The following is a 21,780-nucleotide window of genomic DNA, read 5'->3' on the forward strand; positions in this document are numbered from 1 at the left end:
GTCCCTGTCTAGGGACCACTCCGACTCGAGGAGTCGTCCTCGATAGAGAATCCGCCACGACATTCCGGACCCCTGCAAGATGAGTGGCAGACAGATGCCACTTGTTCTTGCACGCCAGGGAGAAAAGTGCAATCATTACCTGGTCGATCCGGCTGGATTTTGAACCCCCCCTGTTTATGCAGTGGACTACTGTGGCGCTGTCCAGAACCAGCCTTATATGAATCTTCTTGGGAGGAAGGAGCTTCTTTAAGGTAAGGAGTCTAGCAACAGCTAAGCAGCTGAATGATTCCTACATCATATTAGCATAAAAAAATGAGCTACTGGAACTATTCCCCTGAAAGTACATCAATGTACTGAGGTCCTTTTATGGCTTTATAAACCTAATGAAAATTTACTTCTTTTTTTTTAGCAAAGTTTCATGTACAATATAGAGCTTGGTTAGAAAAACACAGCAAAACTTTCAGTCTTTATCATGATTTCTTCTCAAATATCACACACCAGTTCCCTTCATCATAATAAGATTTCAAAATACTTACACCATCAACTGTCTCACATAAAGTCTCTAGTTCTGACTGCTTAAAAACATGGTAAAACCTATGGAAAACAGGAACTTTTTCATCTGTTTTGTTCGGACAATCAAGATCCAGCAAATTATTGGAGTTACTTATACCTTTGTTAACTGTATTTTCTTTTTCAAGTTGCTTCTGTGGTTTAAGTTTCCAAGGAACAAGCATGTCCTGTTTAATAAATTCTGTACGATTGGTATGAACTGGAAGGCTGCTAGAGTGTGGCATATCCTCTTCAAGTTTCAAAGCAATATTCCCCCTTGCAACAGCCTCTGAATCATCTTTCCTATTGGCTTTATTCTGCTTAAGATAAGCAGATTTCTTCTTCCCTCTTTTCTGCTCCAAGGCCCAAACATAGATAAGTCCACGGCCACCTTGACACAGTACTCTCACGATCTCTTGCACAGCTGCCCTTCGTCGCTCCTAGGCATTCAAATATTTCTTTTAAAAATCTATCTGAATTACATCTGTTATAATAATTAAATCTCTGTGTAATTAACCTAATTTCTCCTCATATTACTACATGGGTATTATGAATGGTTGATACCTTACCAATTACAATTTCATATCACAGCACATAAATACTACACAAACTATAACAAATAACAGTATTTTCAAACAAAACAAACCTACTCACTTACAACACATTCTTAGCATTTTCATACGGAAAAATGAAAAATAATTTTAAGCCTTATATCCAGCACAATAAACTATGACTTTTATGCCTTTTATCATTAATTACATTATGTTGCCTTGCAAATACTACAGAATTTTTTTATTCTTGCACAAACCCTAGGACATAATGACAGTAAAGAGATTTAACTCGAGAGACTTTTATGTCATTTGTTTATCAACTGATTTTATTAGGTTAATCTGCAGCAATCACCAACATATTGGAGGCAGTTGTCACTATACAAATGGATTAGGGTACTTAAAAAAAATCAATAAACAGTTGATCAGATGATGAACCTATTGTAAAACTGGTTTAATGGACATATTTTCCTAGCCACTCATAACTAAAAATGAATGAATGAGCACTTATTTACAATAAATATGTGCACAATCACACTTTAAATTACGAAAATTATTTTTAAAAAATAAGAAATGAAATAAAAAAAATATGAAGAGACAAACATAAAGTGACTGCATGTTCACAGAGGCCCACCACATCCCCAACCCCTACCAATTCCAGAGCACTTACATATCCCTGCCCATATGTAATCTTATCTACTTATACACATAATTAAACACAAAGATGAAATCCTTTAAATACAAGAAAATTACATAATGAAAGAGAGGTGTAAGAAACTAATGAAAATAATGGAAAATTTTTGTATTTAAATAAAAAAAAAGTAATTTGAAGGTTTACCAAATGCTTAAAAAGTTTTCTTTTATAATAATAAAATTTAGGTTAAGACATAAGAATTTTTCAAAAATTAATTTCTTATATTTCTTTTTATGTATATTGCAATCGCTAAGACAGCAAGATTCATACATAAAAAAGGTCATTTTTCCCATCACAATGCAGAAGTTTATTCAATCTTGCTATGGTAAAAATGCAACAACTTAGTGACCCTTTTTCAATTATACCAATACTAATAATGTAATTTATCAAATATTGGCCATTAATTATCATATCTCCATCAAACGTTGAGACCAACACTAGGCCTTTGGCCAAATTTCATACTATAATTGACAGCAAGATTTGCAATGCATGAGTAGTAATTAAAATGGAGAACACTGAAATATCTTGAGTCTGACAACTACAATACACTACAGTATAATTCATAAAAAAAAAAATGATAAGTTTGGACAAGCAGTCACAGGAGGATTGGATAACAACTTTATCTTTTATTAGTCAATCATATAATGATGGTTGCTTGTAGTGAAGCATACTTTCATATCTTGCATGGCTTTACACACATTGCAGCAGTGTATAAAGACACAAAGTTCAACAGAGTACAGTATAATTAAAGTAACTTGGTATCTAATTTGAATACAGTTTACCTACCTGCACTTACACCCAATTTGCATAAGTCTTGACCAAATTTATAAGATATGCTGAATGGGTTAAATAAGAGATCAGAGTAATAAAGGGATTTTGACAAAGGAAAAATCTATTTCTGGGTGAAGACCTGTGTTGCCCAGTGAAATGTCCCATATAGCACACATTTCTAGGTATAAATATTTGCTAGATATACCAGAGAAAAAAAGCTATACAGCTAATAGGATGCCAGAGTTACTACCTCTGGAGCGATCATCCTCATAGGATGTTGGTATGTCATCTAGGAGGCGAGTGGAAGCCACTACCACAGATGCTTAACCCAAATGGACTCTCCTCTCCCAAACCCCTCTACCTAAGGGGTGCCGTTACATGGTCCTCCTCCATTTCGCTACTACTACTTCTACCAGAGCCTTCATTCGAAATAGCACCCAAGCTTTGGCCAGCCTAGGGTGGGAAAAGAGAGGAAGAAAGGTTCACTGGCGACACAGGTCTTCACCCAGAAATAGATTTTTTCCTTTGTCAAAATCCCTTTCTGGGATGGATAACCTGTGTAAGCCCAATGAAATAATAACAGAGAATTGTATAAAAGCTTGTTAAATATAAAAGGTCAAATGTCAAAATAAAAAAATTTTGCTAAGGAAAATAACATTATTTTTGAATATGCTTTTTACTTATCCAAATAATATAACAAATTATTTAAATCTTGTATATGTTAAGTAAAGTATACAAAACAATGTAGCTTAAGATATTGCTTAACAATCTCACTAAAAAACCATCACCTAAATTAACAAATAGTGGTGAAAAATGAACAAGGATGGTATGTACAAAGACAGGAGTGGTTTGTGAAGCAACCCAAACCCAGACAACAAGGTAGAAAGGCAGGGAATACAAGCGAGGCAGGTAGGTGAGAGGTATACCAATCGGTAGGGCAAGCAAACTAAATCACAAATTACAACTTAAATAACATAATACTAAGCTGACTCTGGAGAAACAATGTTCCCTGCAGCGACAGCAGAAAATTTAAGAACCTCTAAGGACTTAAGGTAGTGACGTTTAAAAACTCTTGGAGATTTCCAGCCCGGATATTTCTTAATTTCATCAAAATTCATATGTTGAAAGTAATTAACTGTAGCTACAACACGGATATCATGGACCTGGGGAATTGAATCCGGGTTGGCTTGTTTAATAAAATAAAGAATTTGTTGTCTAATACCATTCAAGGAGATGGTTCCACCATTCTCTCTAACAAAAAGGGGACCTGAAGATCTTTGAGAAGTCCTTTCAGGTAAGCTTTTAAGGTAACTACCGGACATAAGGAAGGATCTTCCGGAAGAGGTATGATCTTCAGAGACCACCTATTTTGAGGATCTTGTTCTTGGCTAAAGGTTTGGTCGGAGAAAGTAGGAACCTCTCCTGACGGGAGAAATCCACATGATTAGACTCTCTAGAAAGGGCTGAAAGTTCAGAGATTCTAGCTCCTGAAGCCAGGCTAATTAAAACAGCGTCTTCCTAAGAAGAGTCAAATAAGAGCAAGATTCATTGTTTGTGTCTGAAAGCTAATCTTAGTCGTCATTTAAAAACCAAGAAACCGTTTTAGGACGGGTTGTTGGTCTAAGACGAGCACAAGCTTTAGGAATAGAGGAAAAATACGAATCTGTTAAGTCAATGTTAAATCTCAATTGAAATATTTTCTTTAAGTGGATTTAGAGTAGTAATAGTACTGGCAGCTAGGCCTTTATCAAAAAGGGCCTTAAAAATGAGATTGTGAGATTAAGTAGTCATTGTATGAGCGTCTAATTCTTTTAGAAAGTTGGCAGGATTTTCTAACTGCCGAATCATACTGACAGAGAGTAGATTCTCCCTTATCTGATTCTAGAAACATTGTGTTCAAAGGATCAATATTAGCATTTTCTGTGCCGTGAACTTCATGAAATCCATAAAGTTAGGGCATTCAACATTCTGAGAAGCTGACACAGTCTGAGTTTGTACTACTTGGGTTAACTTTCGATGTGGAATCTGTTTGGCTCTGAGTTTCAACTCTAATAGAAGAGGAAACCAGTTGCTCTTTGCCAGATTGGGGGCTACTAGAGCTATCCGGCCTTTGAATGACCTGAGTTTGTGTAGAACTTTCAACAGAAGATTTACTGGTGGAACAGGTAGACCTTCTGCCATTTGTTCCAGTCTACTGACATTGCATCCGTGGCGTGAGGCGAGGGTCCAGGTTCGGAGCTATATAACAAGGTAGTTTGTGATTTGATTCCGTGGCAAACAGGTCCACCTGAAGTCCCGAATCTGTTGGCAAATCCAGTTGAAGGAATTCTTGTCCAGACCATTCTGATTCCAAAGGAGTCGTTCTTGACAGAGAATCTGCAATCACGTTTCTTACTCCCGACAATGCGTGGCGGACAAGTGCCAATGATTTTCATTGCTAATGAAAAGATTGCTATCATTGCATGGTTTATGTGACGATTTGGAACCTCCCTGTTCAGACAATGAACTATCACTGCACTGTCCAGGACTAATCTGATATGTATGTTCCTGGCTGGGCGTAAGTGTTTCAGAGTCAGGAAAACCGCCATTGCCTCTAGAATATTGATATGGCGGCGACAAAAGATTCGACCAGGTTCTTGAACTTTTATGTGTGAGTAACCTCCCCCATCCGGTCAGAGATGCATCGCGTGAATGATCAGAGCTGGTGGAGAATTGTAGAGGAATTGATTTGGAAAGACTTTTGGCCGTTGTCCAAGGTCGTAGTCTTTTCTTTAAGATTGAGGTATGAGGAGACTTTGTCCTGAAGTTGTAATTGGCTCGACTCCTCCACACTCAATTTATGTCTTTCAGTTTTGCTTTGAGAAGTAGATCTGTTACTGATGCAAACTGAAGAGAACCTAAAATTCTTTCCTGAGTGCGACGAGAGGCTCGTTTGCACTTGAGAAACTGTCTCGTTGCTTTGGCTCTCTCTTTGCATTTGCGGCGGAATTGAAAGTTTGTGGGTGTTTAGATCCCACTGGATTCCCAGCCATTGAAATTGGGATGCCGGAATCAGACGAGATTTCTTTACATTTATGTGAAATCCTAGATACTCTAGAAACTGGATGACCTTTCTGGTCGCCTTCCATTTTCGGTGTCGTTGGGAGCCCAGATTAGCCAATCGTCTAGGGTAATCGAGCCTGATGCCTTGAGACCTCAGTTCCTGTACCACAGATTCTCCTAGTTTGGTGAAGATCCTGGGTACTATGTTGAGCCCGAAAGGCATTACTCTGAAGGAGTAAGCCTGTTGCCTAGTCTGAATCCTAGGTAGGGAGAGAAGTTTCGCCATCGGGACATGATAATATGCGTCTGTAAGATCTATAGAGGTGGTGACAGCCCCATGGGAAAGTAAGGTCCGCACCTGAGAGGCGGTCAACATATGGAACTTGTCGCATTGGATATAAGAATTCAGAGTTGATAGGTCCAATATCACTCTTCTTTTGTCTGAGTCTTTCTTTGTACGCTGAACAAGCGTCCTTGAAATTTTAGATGTCTGACTTTCTTTATTGCCTTCTTTAGAAGAGGTCTTTTGCATATTCTAACAGATCCGGTGTTGGGGTCTGATAGAATCTGACTCAAGTGGAGGAGGCCCTTCTATCAGCTCCAACCTAGACCCTTTGAAACAATACTGTGGCCCCATGGACTGAAGGTCCAATGGTCCCTGTGAAGGTGCAAACTCCTGCCTACCTGAGAAGCACATTTGTTTGAGGGCTTATTATCTCTGCCTCCTCTTGAGCCTCTGCCTCTAGGCTGAGCTCTGGATCCAGCCTGTGTCGAAATCGCCTCGACCTCTAATGCCCCTGGACTGCGGTAGTGCAAACGAACCTTGAGTTTCAAAGGTGGGGTTGAACACCGGGAAGCCACGTAAGCAGCCGAGCCAGCAGAGTGGTGAGCTGGTTGATTCAGCAAGACATACTGAGGTTGCCCTTTGGAGGTAGAAGGTTGGGCAGCAGCGGCAGGGAACTGCCTGGACAACTGTCTGGGTCTGAGGGCTTTATGCGGGTGGTACCTCCTTGTCCTCTTCCTTCCCTTAGGCTGAGGTCGAAGACTCAGAAGACTTCCTCTTGAAGGGAAGTCCCCAACGAATCGGAGATTCTGGTCGGCCCTGGAAGCCTCGCTGATGACGGTGTTGACTCACGTCATCAGGAAAGGGTTAATTCCCCAGATGGAAGATTTAATGAGCCTGTTTGGCTCATGCCGGATGGGCGTCAGCAAGCACATGCTTCCGGCAGTTCCATCTTGCCACCACAAAGTCATACAAATCACTCTGAAACGAAGCCAGAAGTGATTTGGTCAGAAATCGGAATAGAGGTTCGTCCTTATACACAGCCGATGTCAACTCACCGAGGTGAAGGAGTTGATGGATCTACTGAGGCGGCATCTAGCATCGTATTCCGCCTTGATCAAGGACTCCGGAATCCTGGGCAGCTGCTCACTGAATAGATCAAGCGCACTCGGATCCAGCCTACCTACTGTGAAGGTTTCAGGGCTAACCCAGCAATCCAGATCTCCCGGAAAGAGTAGAGATGTAAGAGTCCGTCTCACGAAGCTGAGGCATCGGCTTCTCCTCTATCCTGGCCTGCATAGTCAACTCAGCTATCTTAGAAGTACAAGGGTGGGAATGTCCTCATGGACAACAAACATTGTATACCGCCCCTTGTGAGGAGTTAGCAGTGTTGGCACACTCCCAGTCAGACAGTATTCTGACCCATGCGGACTGTGCTTGGTCCTAGGGAAGATCACCGTCTCCTGGGAACTTGTTCCCCCTCACCAGAGCTTCTTCCGATAAGCGAGGCGTATCCCGGAAAGGAAAAACAAGATCCACCGGAAAGAACTCGTAGTCTTCCACAGGACAGGTGCCACAACCTTCAATGCTTAATTTACCATTGGCAAAGGGGCATTGAAGGCGAGGCCTAAGGATTACAGTCCTCAAATGCTGGGAGCTTCGAGAGCCCGGAATAGAGTAACTCCGTTGCTGTACCGGACCGGCATTGGACGAATCCGGCAAGCGACTCCTCTTGGGTCTTCAGTCTCTGAGCCAGGGCTGTACAAATCTGCCAGATGTCTCCAGACTCGGCGAGATCTCGAGACATCGTCTCAAATTAATGAGTCTCCCTTGGCAGATATCTTCTTCATCAGGATATCTGCGAAGGCCTCAGGGGTCAAATTCAGGTTTCTTAGCTTTGCCAGCCTTGGGTCTCGACCCCTTAGAAGGGGGAGCAGCCTTCTGAGAGGAAGTCGAAGGTTTGGGAGCCAACGACAACCTGGCGGAACTCGGCATGGCGGGATCTTGAGGTTTTGACAATTTAGGTAATGTCTTCGTCTTCGCCAAGGACTTCACCTTGGGATCACCGACCCAGAACGGGCCCCAAAGGGTGGAGACTTTAGAAAGCCTTGGAAGGAGGAAGCGAAGACACAGGAGAGCTAAAAAGAAATTGAATGTTTATTTCTACCTGCCTCACTTACATCCCTACCTTCCTCCTCCGGATCGATGGCCATTGGTTCTACGTGAATGTTGATGTTGGCCACTTCCTCAGCCACTTCCTCGCACAGTTCTTGCTGGTCTTCCGGTGGGACTTGGGTCTCAATCCTAATCCTGTTAATCAGGGGCTCCGCCGCCAGGAGCTACGCTGCAGAGGACCTGGCCATGGGATAAAGGATGTTACATATGTCCTCTGCTAGCACATAGGGCGTCCCTGACCAACGTTGCGACCAAGCCCCCGACCCAGATCTTAAGGGTAGAAAGAGATGAGGATTGGCGGGACCCAGGGACCTGAAACAGGATATAATGTCAATATAGGAAATTGACGTGTAAATTCTTTCGTTATAAGGAGATGCACTTCAGACCTGTTTGAAATATTCATAAGAGTATGCCAAAAGGTTAACGTACCGAATCATCAATCACGTCTTGGTAAAGGGCGTAGCATACATCACAACCATCGGGATGCCAGACGAGATGATCCTCCACCTCGACTGCGCAGCTGGCATGAGACCTGCATGCTACATGGCCACAGGGTTGCTGTAAATAAAGCGTTACAGCCCGGCTCCTGACAATGAACCACCTGTAAGAGGAATTGATACATAAGTATCAAAAAGTGATAACGCCGGAACAGTTTCGGCGGTGGGAATGACTAATCTAGTAAAGACTTAAATTTAATTTTCCCTCCACGCCAGAGTTGAGATCTGGGGTAAACAATAAGTTCTGGCGGAATGTTCGGTACAATCAGAACAGGGAGGCCAGGCCTGAAGTCGATCGCACCGGAGAACAATTCCAGTGGCGCCGGGCGCCCCGTCTAAATCAACCTCACAGAAATCAACAACCGAAAGTGGTGGAAAAGCTAGTTCGCGGAGCGAGGGTTCGGAACTGATTTCCCGGGCGAAGTTCATGGGAAATAAGGTAATAACTAAAATAATATTCAGCCGGCATCTCCACAATTCTGCCATAAAAGTGAGGGGGAAGGCACCGACGCTCAAGCTATTGTTCCTTACCAGGAACTAAACAGCCTGACTAACGATAGTCCGCGGAACAGGTCGGATGGCGGAACAGCGAAGTAGGGGGCAGAGAAAACATGGCGACTTACAACAGGTCAGGTGCCTAAAACACCTTCCACGGCGTCATCTCAACCAAAAGGGCAAATAGGCATTGCTCTAAAATGCCCCAAAGGGAGAAGCCATGAATAGACAATAGACTGATAAATAAGGAGTGAGATAAAACACGTGGTGGAATATATAATATCTATAGCCTAGCCTAACCTTCGAAGTGAACACCTGGCCAGGTAGGCTGGGAGTCACGCCAGTGAGGCAAGCGAGAAGGGCACCAGCACCGAACCAAGCCTTCGAGATTTGACAGATCAAACTGGTCAGGAAGGACTGGGCAGGCGCCAATAACTCGAATGAAGGCCACCCAAGAAGACCTATCTTACCTAGGCCTAGAAAGCCAGGGTAGGAAGGAAAACTGGGGCCAACTTAGCCTACCTTCGAGATTGACAGTGTCAAACTGGTCAGAGTAGGCTAATGGGTGACTACTACCATATATATCAGACTAAAGGCATATAAAGAATACATAATAATAAAATTGAAATGATATAATTACAAAAATTAAATGCACCTGCATAAAGAACAGAAAGGAAAGGATAGGCTAGGCCTCACTTTCCACTATTCTAAAATGTAACAATAGTCGTGCGCGTCAGAAACGAACGATAAATCAAAACTATCATTATTATTATATGGAGCATTATAAGAAAAATCTTCCAAGGTGTCAGAAGATATAGGAGCATCAAGAGGTTGTGGACTACAACCACGAACGAAAACAAATATGGCGGCTCTGAGCCGAACAAAGTGTAAGTTATAAAACGGGACAAAAATTGTCCAACCGAGTCCCAAACCAACAAAAATGAATACTCAACTTAGAAGAGGATGCGTCCTGATTGATTGAAGACATGATGTGATAACCAAAATGCCAAAATAAGGAAAAAGGGCACAAAAAACACACCAGCGAAAAACAACGTGTGTATACGAGAAAAGGTGCTATGAGAGGATGTAGGTTCTGGGTAGAAGTAGTAGTAGCGAGCGGAGGAGGACCGCTGTAACGGCACCCCTTAGGTAGAGGGGTTTTGGGAGAGGAGAGGTCCATTTGGGTTAAGCATCTGTGGTAGTGGCTTCCACTCGCTCCTAGATGACATACCGACATCCTATGAGGATGATCGCTCCAGAGGTAGTAACTCTGGCATCCTATTAGCTGTATAGCTTTTTTTCTCTGGTATATCTAGCAAATATTTATACCTAGAAATGTGTGCTATATGGGACATTTCACTGGGCGACACAGGTCGATCCCAGAAATATGAGCACTTACAATGACAGGTAACTCCCAGTAGAATGACATACCTCACTGGCTAGATGATGTATAACAGCTATACATATAACTGCATCAAAGAGTGAACTTCTGTATGGTAACTGTAAACAGTTGCAGTTGAGAACTTCAAAGCCACGATCCTTACATATTCTTGTCAGTTCTATGCTGGTGTCACACCCTGACTAAATGAAAGATAAAAGAAATATAAAGCAAAAGAATACAGTGGTTTAACTTAAGAAGCAAAAGTTTATTATTATTTAAAATGTATTGGGTTCCACTGACTGTATGAAAATTATACTGATTGACAAAATTATAAGGAACAGTAACCAAGCCCCTAGCTATGACCCTTCTGTTTCCCCTAATGTACAATAATGAGAAGTTAGTGGAAGTACAAAATACCACAGGGTCTGAAAGGCAATCTCATGAAAAATGGTTAAATCATATATTCAACCAACTGAAAGCAAAGTTATAAAGCTATGCAGCTGTACAATACATGCCCTCAAAAACAAAATACTTTAGAGGTAATATCTGTTATTTATACAAAAAATAAATGGCTAAAAAATAAGCATCCAAATGTACTTTCTAAGCAGATAATTTACAATATTGAATATTTGAAAATTTACCTCTCATTTTCCAAATATAACAAAAGTATCAGAACAGCATATAGTATACTGTTCTGCTGTGTTTTCAATAATGATTCACATATGAACATTTTTATTCATTTTATTACTATAAGAACAGACAAAGTCAATACATCACAGGACCAACATGCTCAAGATTTCATAGGCCACTGCACATTGTTCATCTTCCACTAGGTCTGTTAAAGTATTGAGACACTGCTGTGCATGCTCATATAAACCCATGTGCAACCAAATCTTCTGGTGCCAGATAGTCAGTCAACTTACATACAATTACATTATCCTCTGTTCTAAATGATCAACTAAAAATAACTGATGAAGGTAAACATGGTATTTTGGTCTTACTAGATTTCAGTGCAACTTTTGAGACAGTCATGCATGAACTGCTTCTAAATGACTTACAGTCCATTGGAATTATCAAAGAAGCCTCTGAGTATTTGAAAGGCTACTTGTGTGACAGAAAATACTGTGTACAAATTGGAAACTCATATTCATCTTAAATACTAATAACTGGAGTACCCAAGGGAGTGGGAGAACAAATAAGAAAGTAAATGATGTTCTTAATAATGTTAAGGAAGGGCTGACATTTAAGCAATCAAAATTAAATGAAAATAAAGCTGAACTCATGCTGGGTGGAAAGAAAATTAACTTAAGAAGCCTAAATATAAAATAGCAATCCAGCTCTAATTGCTGACAAAGTCCATGACTTAGGTATGCTGCTGCACTATAATTTGTATCTCAGTTCTCAAATCACAAACGTTGTAAGGATTACAGGCTATTACCTTAGAAACATTGCCTTTGTTAAACAATATCTCAATGAGCAGTCTAGAAAAACTTATAATTAATTTTGCCATACACAGAGTTGACTATTACAACTTTGTCATAATCTAGTTAAGATAAAACTTAGGAAGTTGGAAAATATATTTTACAGAGTAGCAAGATTAATAAAGGGTGTTACACCTTGGACGGGATTGCCCCTGTAATGTTTGAGCTGCATCAGCTACCTATCAATGCTAGAACATTGCTTAAAATATGTGCAAAGACTCATCAAGCTATCAAGACTAGGTGTACAGACAGTTGCAAATTATTTGAGCTAAGATACATTTTAAACGTTGGTTTTAGATCCTTTAAATTTACAGACTGAGAATGATAATAGAAGTCTTTCAAGAAAAAACATAAGATTTATTCCCTGAGCATTAGGACAGAGTGGATTTGATAAGAGATATGGAATACGCCATATATAAATCACAGAATGTCTCTTCCCAACTGTGTATATAACAAATGAATATTTCATCTCACTGAATGTATTCGGAGAGTGGGACTAGAGAAAAAATTAAGCAAACTGTAGACTGTAGATAGCTACTATTTATAAATGTTACATATTTTCATGATAAAATTAAGTTTAATATATACTTACCAAGTAATTACATAGCTATAGTTCTAACTCGTGCGGCAGCCTTTATTTAAAAAATTGCGGTAGTGCTTCGATAGTTTAGTGTAGGTGACAAGCCCAACAACCACCGGGAGTAATGGAAACGACTTAGCAGAAAACCTCATTCTGTTTGTGCCCTTATGTCCATGAGAGGAAAGGAAGGAGGGCTCCAATCCGTAATTACTTGGAAGTATATAGGAAACTTAATTTTACCATAAAAATAACATTTGCATATAAGTAACTTAACAAGTAATTACATATACAGTACTCCAAAACATTAAGTTAGGGTAATGATTTTGAAATAGAAAAGTTTCCAGCATTGAAGACAATGCTTGTCATTTCCTTATTTGGTAAGAGAGCTTGTCATTTCCTTATTTGGTAAGAGAGCTACTGCAGGTAATTAGTGCCTCTGGCAGGTGCTCATCTTAACCTGCAGTGCGTAGCAGTATAGCCGTGGACTGCCTCTACTTAGGTGTTAGCTTTGCAGCGAAGGATATGTCCAATGGCTGGCAAAGTATCAATAAGTGCCCTTGTCGTGGGTGCAGTACCACAATAGAAACCAGACAATGCTTTCACCTACAGTGAAAACGCCACAATCCATCCACTGAGACTGGTCGGTACCCCAGGTACACTGTACCCGAAAATTCAAAGCCCTACTTTAAAGCGAGGAGATAGTAGGAGAAAGGAGAGATTCCTATGCTTCCTCCCCAAATACCATGCCAGCCACTGATAATGGCCCCAAGGTACTGCAATTTTCAACACTGTTTCAACTTCTTTCAAATAGTGAGAAGCGAAGATCGGTTCGCACTTCCAGTAGGCCGACTGCAGAATGGAAGTGAGTGACATAAGTGCCTGAAAGCTAATAAGGAAGAGACTGTCCTGAAGCCATGAGCTTTCATTGTAAAAGTAGGCAAAATGTCCTCCTGAATCTGAGAGCGCGCCTCAGAAATTAAGTCTCTAACGAAGATGGATAATATATTCTTAGTCAGAGGGCGAGACGGGTTCTTGACAGAGCACTAGAGGTTACTGGATGGTCCTCTGATCTTCTCAGTCCAGCTCAGGTAATACCTTAAAACCCTAGCAGGACAAAGAACTCTCTCTTCTTCCCCAGAGCCAAGGTATCTGTTAAGGTAATGGAAAAAGAACAGAGCCAGGGCCTGGAAGGGTCTTCGTTCTTGGCTAAAAATCCAAGGGTAAAGAAGCAAACTACATCTCCTTGTGAAAAGATCTACCCTTTACCGATGTCTTGGAACTCACTAGTATGTTAGCAGTAGCCAAGGCCACGAGGAAGAGTTTTCCAAGTAAGGTTTCTCCAGAAAGAGGAACGAAGGGGTTGAAAGCGGGACCTGTCAGCCACTTCAACACTACGTCCAGGTTCCAGGAGACCAGATCTTACTTTCCAGCTTAGGTGTATCAAAAGACTTGACGAGGTCATTAAGATTTGGGATTGATGCATGATAAAGGACCCCTATGTTTAAACACTGAACTAAACACAGACCAATACCCCTTAATGGTGGAGGACGAGAGATTCCTAGATCTCCTCAGATAAAGAAGGATACAGTATCCGTAATTTGGGTCACAGACGTCTCAGAAGAGAAGTTGAGTCTGAGACACCAGCTTTGGAAAATTGCCCACTTAGCCTGGAAGACGCGGCTAGGAAATCGACGCCTTCATCTTGCAATAACCTCTGCAGCACATCTTGAAAACTCTTACGCTCTAACAAGCTTCTGGACAGTCTGAAGCCTGTCAGGGCAAGAACAGACAACCCTTTGGTATCTCTTAGAGTGAAGTTGTCTGAGTAGATGCAGTTTTAGGGGAAGGAGTCTCAGAAAGTTCACCCACAACTGTAGCAGGTCCTGGAACCATTCTTTTCTGAGCTCGTCCCTGTGTCAGCCGGTGATATTTCACCGGGTGACACAGGGCCTCCCTCAGAAATAGATTTTTCCTTTGTCAAAATCCCTTTTCTGAGCTCGTCCCTGTGTCAGCTGGTGAAATATCCATCCAGCACATATTTCTAGGTAAATTCTTTGCTAAATATACCAGAGAAAAAAGCTATCAGGAATGCTGGGGTTACTACCCCCAGATCGATCATCTATAATAAAATATAGCGTCGGTATAGATAAGGGTGAGTGATTGTTGTCACTGCCACAGGACCGCACTCTGAAGATATCCCAATGACAAAAACCGGGAATGTGGAGCTGATCCAGCGCCCTACTCACCCGCCGCCAACCCGACGACCCCAAGCCATCTGAACTCATTCCATACTGTACGTGCTTACTTTAGAAAGCTTTTCTTGTGCTGCCCTTTTCGCCAAATTTGGATTAATTTCATCATGTCGTCAAGCAATTTCACAGTGTCTAAGTTAAGTACCATCTTCTTGTGGGGTTTTTACTACTTGTGAGGCTCTTATAGGCCCGTAAATTAATATTTACAGGGTCATATATCAGACGCTCCCCGGCGTTCGCCGCCTCAGCCATGATGACCTTGAAGCACACTCTTACAGCTGGTTTCTGCAAGGGTTTCTCTCATTCACATTTTATTCATGTTTTATAATTCCCCTTCAAGAAGTTCCCTTTGGAGGCGTTTATCTATGTCAGGCGGGTCCTGGTACCTTGATTAGCGTTATTCCTCACGGAGGCTTCCTCCTCTTATTTTGGTTCTTGTAGTTAATTCATAGCGTTTACCAGGCTCTCGTTCGAGTAGATTCGCTCTCCAGGGTGGTGCTTTCTTTTGTCAGCTTTCTGATCTATGGTGTATTGGATGTCATGAATAATTTGGTTTTATTATGATCCGGGCTGGCGTCAGGTGCAGTCTAATGGCTGCCTACTTCCTGTTAGCCTCGCTCAGTTAGAAGCCTACGCTTAGCACACAAGTCCTTATAATTTTGTATATTTATTCATATTACGGGTACTTATATGCCTACTGGTTAATTTTAACGATATTTATCAGAAAGTGGGGATCTAGCCTAACCCTCTCGCCCAATCGGTGGGTTAGGCCATTCAGGACAGGTTTTGCATTGTCTTAGCTCCCATTTCTCCCGACTATGTCGCCAGGCAGGGAGGGAGGGGTAGGCTGATCGAGGGAGTTTCTGTTTGTTGTACCATCCGCCTTACCGCTTGTTTTTGGGTTTGAAAACCCAGAAAGGATTTTGACAAAGGAAAAATCTATTTCTGGGGAGGGCCCATGTCACCGGTGAAATAATCCATTCAGCACTTATTTCTAGGTAATTCCGTTTGCTAGATACCAGAGAAAAGCTAAATGTAAAGCTGGGGTTACTACCCCAGAGCGAACTCAAGAAATGGAGTCGTATATGGTAAAGGGTGAGATTGTCACAATCACAGGACCCTGCCCTATAAAGATTCCCAATGTCAAAAGTCCCAACGAGAGGTGCCGATACAAGCCCATGCACTACTTGCGGACTGTACACAAGGCAACACTAGTCGCATTCCATGTTAGCACCCACCCCACTAGAATGATGTTTACCATGGGAGGAGAGAATGAAAAACAGGGGGTGGGTCACCGGGTGACACGGGCCTCCCCAGAAATAAATTTTTCCTTTATCAAAATCCTTTTTCTGGATCGGGGACCCGTGTCCTGATGAAATAATAACAGAGAAATAAATATCATTCTTATGCTATTAAAGACTTTAAATAGAGACGTTGAAAACTAGGGGAGAATTCCATCCTGAACATTAGTAAGGTCCTCAAATTCATGTAATGAAAATAATGTAAGTGGCCACCGTCAAGAGCATGAGCTTTGGAATTGAACCTGAATAGGTTTGTATTAAGAAAACACTTGCTGCCTAATAGCAGACACAATGACAGTACCCCCTTTTCAAATAAAAGAGGACCTGACAAAATTGCGAGTCCTGTCTAAAAAAGCCTGTAAGGAGAAAACTGGGCACAGAGACAGACCTTGTGAAAGGAGTACTTTTCCAACGTGACCACTGAAAATGAGGACCTTCAACTGCAGATAGAAAGAAAGTTAGGGTGAGGAATTCGCAACACTACCCCTGAGTGGGGAAACCAAAATGGTTGGTTCCGCTAGACAGCAGACAGTACAGGAAAACTAGCACTAGAAGCTATGCTGATTAAAAATTTGGGTCTTCCCCAACAAGGAAAAGGTAAGAACAAGATGATTGTTGGTTGCAGAAGCTAACTCGATACAGTACTCAAAGACCAGAAACCGAATGTGGGCCGGAGTACTGGTCTCAGACGAACACAGACCTTAGGGTTGAAAGTTAAGGGCCTGTGAGTCTGGTTCCAACAAAACACTTTCCTCGGGGCCAATGCGGCTGCATCATTACTGTAGCTTCAAAAACTATGTGAAGAGTGCTAGTTACTTTAACTGCAGAACCATACTGCAGTAGAGTAGGATCCCTTGACTGATTTTAGGAAAACAGTAATAACAGGACCAATATCAGTTTCCTCTAAACTGTAAAATTCACAAAGACTACAAAAGCCAGGGCACCAGAACTCCGAGGAGGCTGACGAGGCTGAGTATATACCAGTCGTGGCAGCTTGATAGTTTGTGGCTGAATTGGGTTGCAAACAGACCTACTTCTAGGTCAGGAAAAGATCACAAGACTACCTGAATGACGCTCCATCTAAGGACTATTCCAACACCATGGGGAGGCCCTGGATAGGGAAAATGTAGTGACCTTTTGGACCCCTACGAGAAAGTGGCAGACAGAGGCACTTGTGACTGTTAGTTATGGAGAAGAATGAACCATAACCTGAATGATACAACTCGAGTTCGAACCCACTTGTTCACATGAGGCGGCACTATTTGCTGCTTTGTTCAGAACCAGCGTAAAATAAATCCTCTTGGGAGGAAAGAAGTTTCCCAAGGACAGGAAGACTGCCACAGCCCTCCAAAGCGTTGATATGGAACTGCCGAACGTGACCGACTAAGTTCCATGTACTTCAAGGGGCAAAAATATCCACCCCACCCGCCCAGAGAGGTGACGGTGTGGAATACTGAGGCCGGAGGAAGCTGGAGAGGAACTGACTGATAAGCTCTTGACAGATGTTCAGGCCGGAGGCCACTATTCAAACAGGAGGAATCGGGAGACACGTCCCTGACTCCGCCATACCCCAGTTATAAACTCCAGCTTTGACTTCAGAAGGAGAACCGTCACTGAAGCAAACTGGAGAGAAACAAGACCTTTTCTTGGAGCACGGTGAAAGGTATGCTTGTGTTGATGAAATGTTTGGTTGCCCTTGCTATCTCTTTCGCTTCCACTGGATTCACAACTACTGAGGCTACCCTCCGGAAACAGGTGGGATTCCTTCCTGTGTGCCAAAGCCAGAGACTCTAGAAAACTGATTATAATGACCAGCACCCTCAGGCAATTCCCGGCGCTGGGTGCCCAAATGAAACCAGGCAACTAGATATGCGGCTAGCATAGCCTTCTAATACGGAGCTGTTGAACTCGGCATTGTTCAAACTGGCAAAATTCTGGGGGCTGCAAAGAGGGCATGAACCTGAAGGGAGTCGCCTGCTCCCAGTCTGAATCCCAAGAAGGGATAGAACCTTCCTGCAACTAAGATGTGAAAGGAAGCGTGAGGAAGGTCTATAGAGGTGGTTACAGCTCCACGGGCAGTAGGATCCCGAACCTACAAGACTGTAAGCAACCGAGACTTGCCGCATTGAATGAGGAAAATAAACAGGACACGCCGGAAAAACTTTCCAGTGGAAGGGAACTTCCTTGGCAGACTGAAAAAGCCTGACAGGCCATTCCACAAAATCGGAGGGACAAACAGTCAGCTCCACCCGAACCTTGATAACTATACTCTGGGCCCAGGGACTGAAGTTCCAGTGGCCCCGAAAATGGTACAGCCTCCACCCATGTGAGAAATACTACTGGGAGGAGGCTTGGTTGCCCCCTGAAGCGTATGCCTTCCCAATTTCTCGGAGAGGAGCAGGATGCTTCCTGCTCCTATGATAACCCTGAGGTTCAGTGCCTCTGGCAAATGTCTAGTGAAAATTCCTTCCTTGGGTTTTCGTATGAAGCAAAGAAAACTCCGGCAGAGGCACATGGGGAGGCAGAGACACGGGAGTCACAAGGGGCTGATGTTGGCTGAACCCGCACACAAGACCGGATTGTTTCCGCCCGTAAGGTAGACACCGACGAACGGAGGCTCTGATTAACATTAGTAGCCCGGACAGCCGTAACAACGCCCACCTGGAAAAGATTAATTCTCCAGGTGAAACTGTTCATAAGACTTTTAGGCTCATGGCGAAGCGTGGCTGGCGAAAAATGTGTTTTCAGCTGTCCATCCGGACTGATGAAATAAAGCGGGACCTGCAGAAAACCTGACAAGAGATTTTTATCAGGACGGAAACAACGAACGCCATTATATACCACAGGCGTTGTTTCTGTTAAAGTTAAAGAGTTCAGGACCTGGCAAGCCTGTCTTTACACCCTGTTTCAGCTTCCGGAATTGACTCCGGAAGCTTAGGGAGCTATACGCTGAATAAAGTAGAAGCGTAGTCCGAGTTTAGAAGATTCATTGTGAGGCATTATCTGTGATATCTGTCTCCCGGAAATGTGGCAGCGGTTTATTTTCGAAACAAGCCTGTTGATAAGAGGGCTACATTCGGAGACGATGTGCCCAGCCCTAGGGAAGATGAGGCTCCCTTAGGGATCTTGCCAGATAGATACCATGCTCCTTCTGCCAGTCTGGAAAACCGGATAACGGGATACCAGGCGGAAGGGAAGAAATGCAATTCCGCCAACCTCCGTGTGCCCACACCCGATAGGAGGGTGCCTTCATGCTAGGAGGCATAAAGGGTTAGGCGCCAAAGGTTCCCCAGACCGAAGGGAAAGAGGTGGAGGTGTCGGGCGATAAATTCGGAACGGAGCAGGATTTTACAGGTGATCCGTTGATAATGAGTCCTGATTAATCTCTTTGGGATTTAAGCTCCTGGGGAAAGGAAGGCCACGGACCATGAGGTAGATAGATAGTTAGATAGTTTGATAGGTTGTCAATGACCCTTAAATCGAGCTCCTTATAAGGAGACCAGTAAAAAGAGTCTGCAACAAAGGAAAGGAGGGTAACCACCTTGCTTTGCTTGGGCGTGTCCCTTTCAGAAAGCGAGGCCTAACTCGTAGACAACACCGGACTAGAGATCCGAGGCGTCCTCAAGGCTGGCCCAGGCGGGTCTTCTTGGTTTAAAGGGTCTTTCTTGACTGATTTCACCTCAGGGACGGTAGACCAGGAACCGTCGAAAAGGGATGAGGAGCTAACGAATCCCCTAAAGGAAAGAGTTTGCCTCACTTAAAAGGTTTGCCTCACTTATTCCGCACCAACTTATCGCTCCGGGCGATGTTCTGGGTTCGAAGCTTGAGACTGAAGGCTGCGTCTTCAGAAAGCTCTCCGTAAACAGTTAATTTATTTTAATAGGACCGGGTCAACTCTTGGACTCCGGTAAACAAAGGGCAACAACTTCTTCAGCAACTGACATTGAGAACTGGGCGCCAGGAAAGGAACATTACAAATGTCACGAAAGGACACAGGAATTTCCGACTCGTTTCGCCCGAAGCTGCTGACCCGGACTAGAGGGTGTGAAAGCGAGTTACGAAAGTGCGGCCGGCCTCCCAGGAGAAGATTAGGACCCCACGGACCGGAGCAACTATTAATAAGTCATATGAGGGCAGAGTTTGGCGAAGGAAAACCGATAGGTGTATATAAAACCTACCGGTCGCGAGAATCGCCGAGAGCGGAGTTTGGCGGAGGAAATCGATAGGTGTATATAAACCCCGATTCACCAAGAATCTTGCCGGAGAAGAGCCCAAACACCGAAAGAGCGACTAATAATAAGCCACATGAGGCAGAGTTTGACGGGTAAAACCGGCAGGTGTATATGAAACCTACGGATTCATCAGGTAGCCTGCTCGGAGAGAGCATAGCGTACAACGCAATCTGCGGTGCCAAGCGACTAATAATAAGCCATATGGCGGCGTTTGGCAGAGATAAAACCGACGGTGTAAATAAAACCTACTGATTCATCAAGTAGCCTGCTCGGAGAAAGCATAGCGTACTTCACAACCTTCTGGCCAAAAAATAAGCCATATGAGGCGAGTTTGGCGGAGATAAAACCGACAGGTGTATATAAAACCTACGGGTTCATCAAGTAGTCTGCTCGGGAGAGCATGGCGTACTTCACAACCTTCCGTGCCAAACTATAAATTCTCAACACCAGACTGTGCACGGAATGGGAACTATAGACTCCGTGACCGCTGGCTTGTTGCAGGATGGCGAGCATTCCTGCACCGCGACAAAACCAGCTGGCGTATGAGAAATGGGCATGCTGGAGCGGATGCGGAGCAGAGTACCCGTAGCAGCGACTTCGCCTAGTCAGACCAGGAAAACCCCGGAAAAAACCGGAGAGAAAACCGGGCTAACAGGACAAATCTCATAGACACAAAACAGAGTCAACGGAACATTCGGGCGACCATGTTTTAACAAAATGTGACGGATACAAACACAGTGGGAAGGTTATGAACTGTTCGGGAGTAGAGCGCACTCAGAGCCAGAGGAAAACCCCGGAGGAGGATATCTGAGCGAAGTGATAGCAGTGGGGAATAAACGCCCGACCGCTAAACACTATAACTTGGAGCAGTAAGCAAGGAAGAGCGTCCAACAAAATAATGAAACACCGACCAGGTAGTAGCAAGACGGAGAGGAGCCGAAAGAAAAATAAAACAGAAGACAGTCAGGTGGAAGCGCTAACTGGCCTCATTGTGGGATCCCAACAGTGATGCGAACATGTAGGAAGCACCATGAGAAGCTGGTCGACGTAAAAGGAAGGGAGGAAGGATAGGCCAGGAGGTTGGTAACCCAAAGTAGCGACCAGGGTGGGACAGCACTCCCCAGGCGGCCAGAGATCTCATAGATCCCCTACGCTATGTGAGCTGTGTTGCACGACAGAGCGAGAAAAGGAGAGGAAGGCAAAAACCTCTCGGCCAGGAGAGCAAAGAAGGCAAAGGAGTGTGAACAGGAGTGGGGAGAGCACTCCCGGTCACCTCAGGTCAGAGGGGTGCCAACCGATAAGGTCAGACACACCGAGGAACAACCAATCAATGCAGAGGAGGGGATGTAGGCTACAGCACAAAACAAGGATAAAATTGCTCTCAAGCCTTGGAAAGTTAACAAACCTTGAAAACGAACCAAGGGAGAGAGCAGCAAAGGTAAAAAAGGGAAAGGGATTCTCGATACAACAAATAATATATATAGTCGGTAAAAGGAGTG

The 21,780-nt window shown here is 43.3% G+C and overlaps 1 protein-coding gene across 1 annotated transcript in view; it reads right to left on the reverse strand.

Annotated features, from left to right (window-relative positions):
• Window positions 1-454: 454 nt before the first annotated feature.
• LOC136836491 (alkylated DNA repair protein alkB homolog 8) overlaps window positions 455-21,780 on the reverse strand; it is a 101,676-nt gene continuing 80,350 nt past the window's right edge. The window contains exons 10-11 of the mRNA XM_067100824.1: window positions 10,486-10,635; window positions 455-989 (exon numbers count right to left, since the gene is read on the reverse strand). Coding sequence (XP_066956925.1) covers window positions 471-989; window positions 10,486-10,635 — 669 coding nt within the window. The 3' untranslated portion in view covers window positions 455-470. The remainder of the gene's footprint in view (window positions 990-10,485; window positions 10,636-21,780) is intronic.

This window comes from Macrobrachium rosenbergii, chromosome 56 (assembly GCF_040412425.1).
Source record: "Macrobrachium rosenbergii isolate ZJJX-2024 chromosome 56, ASM4041242v1, whole genome shotgun sequence".
NCBI lineage: Eukaryota > Metazoa > Arthropoda > Malacostraca > Decapoda > Palaemonidae > Macrobrachium > Macrobrachium rosenbergii.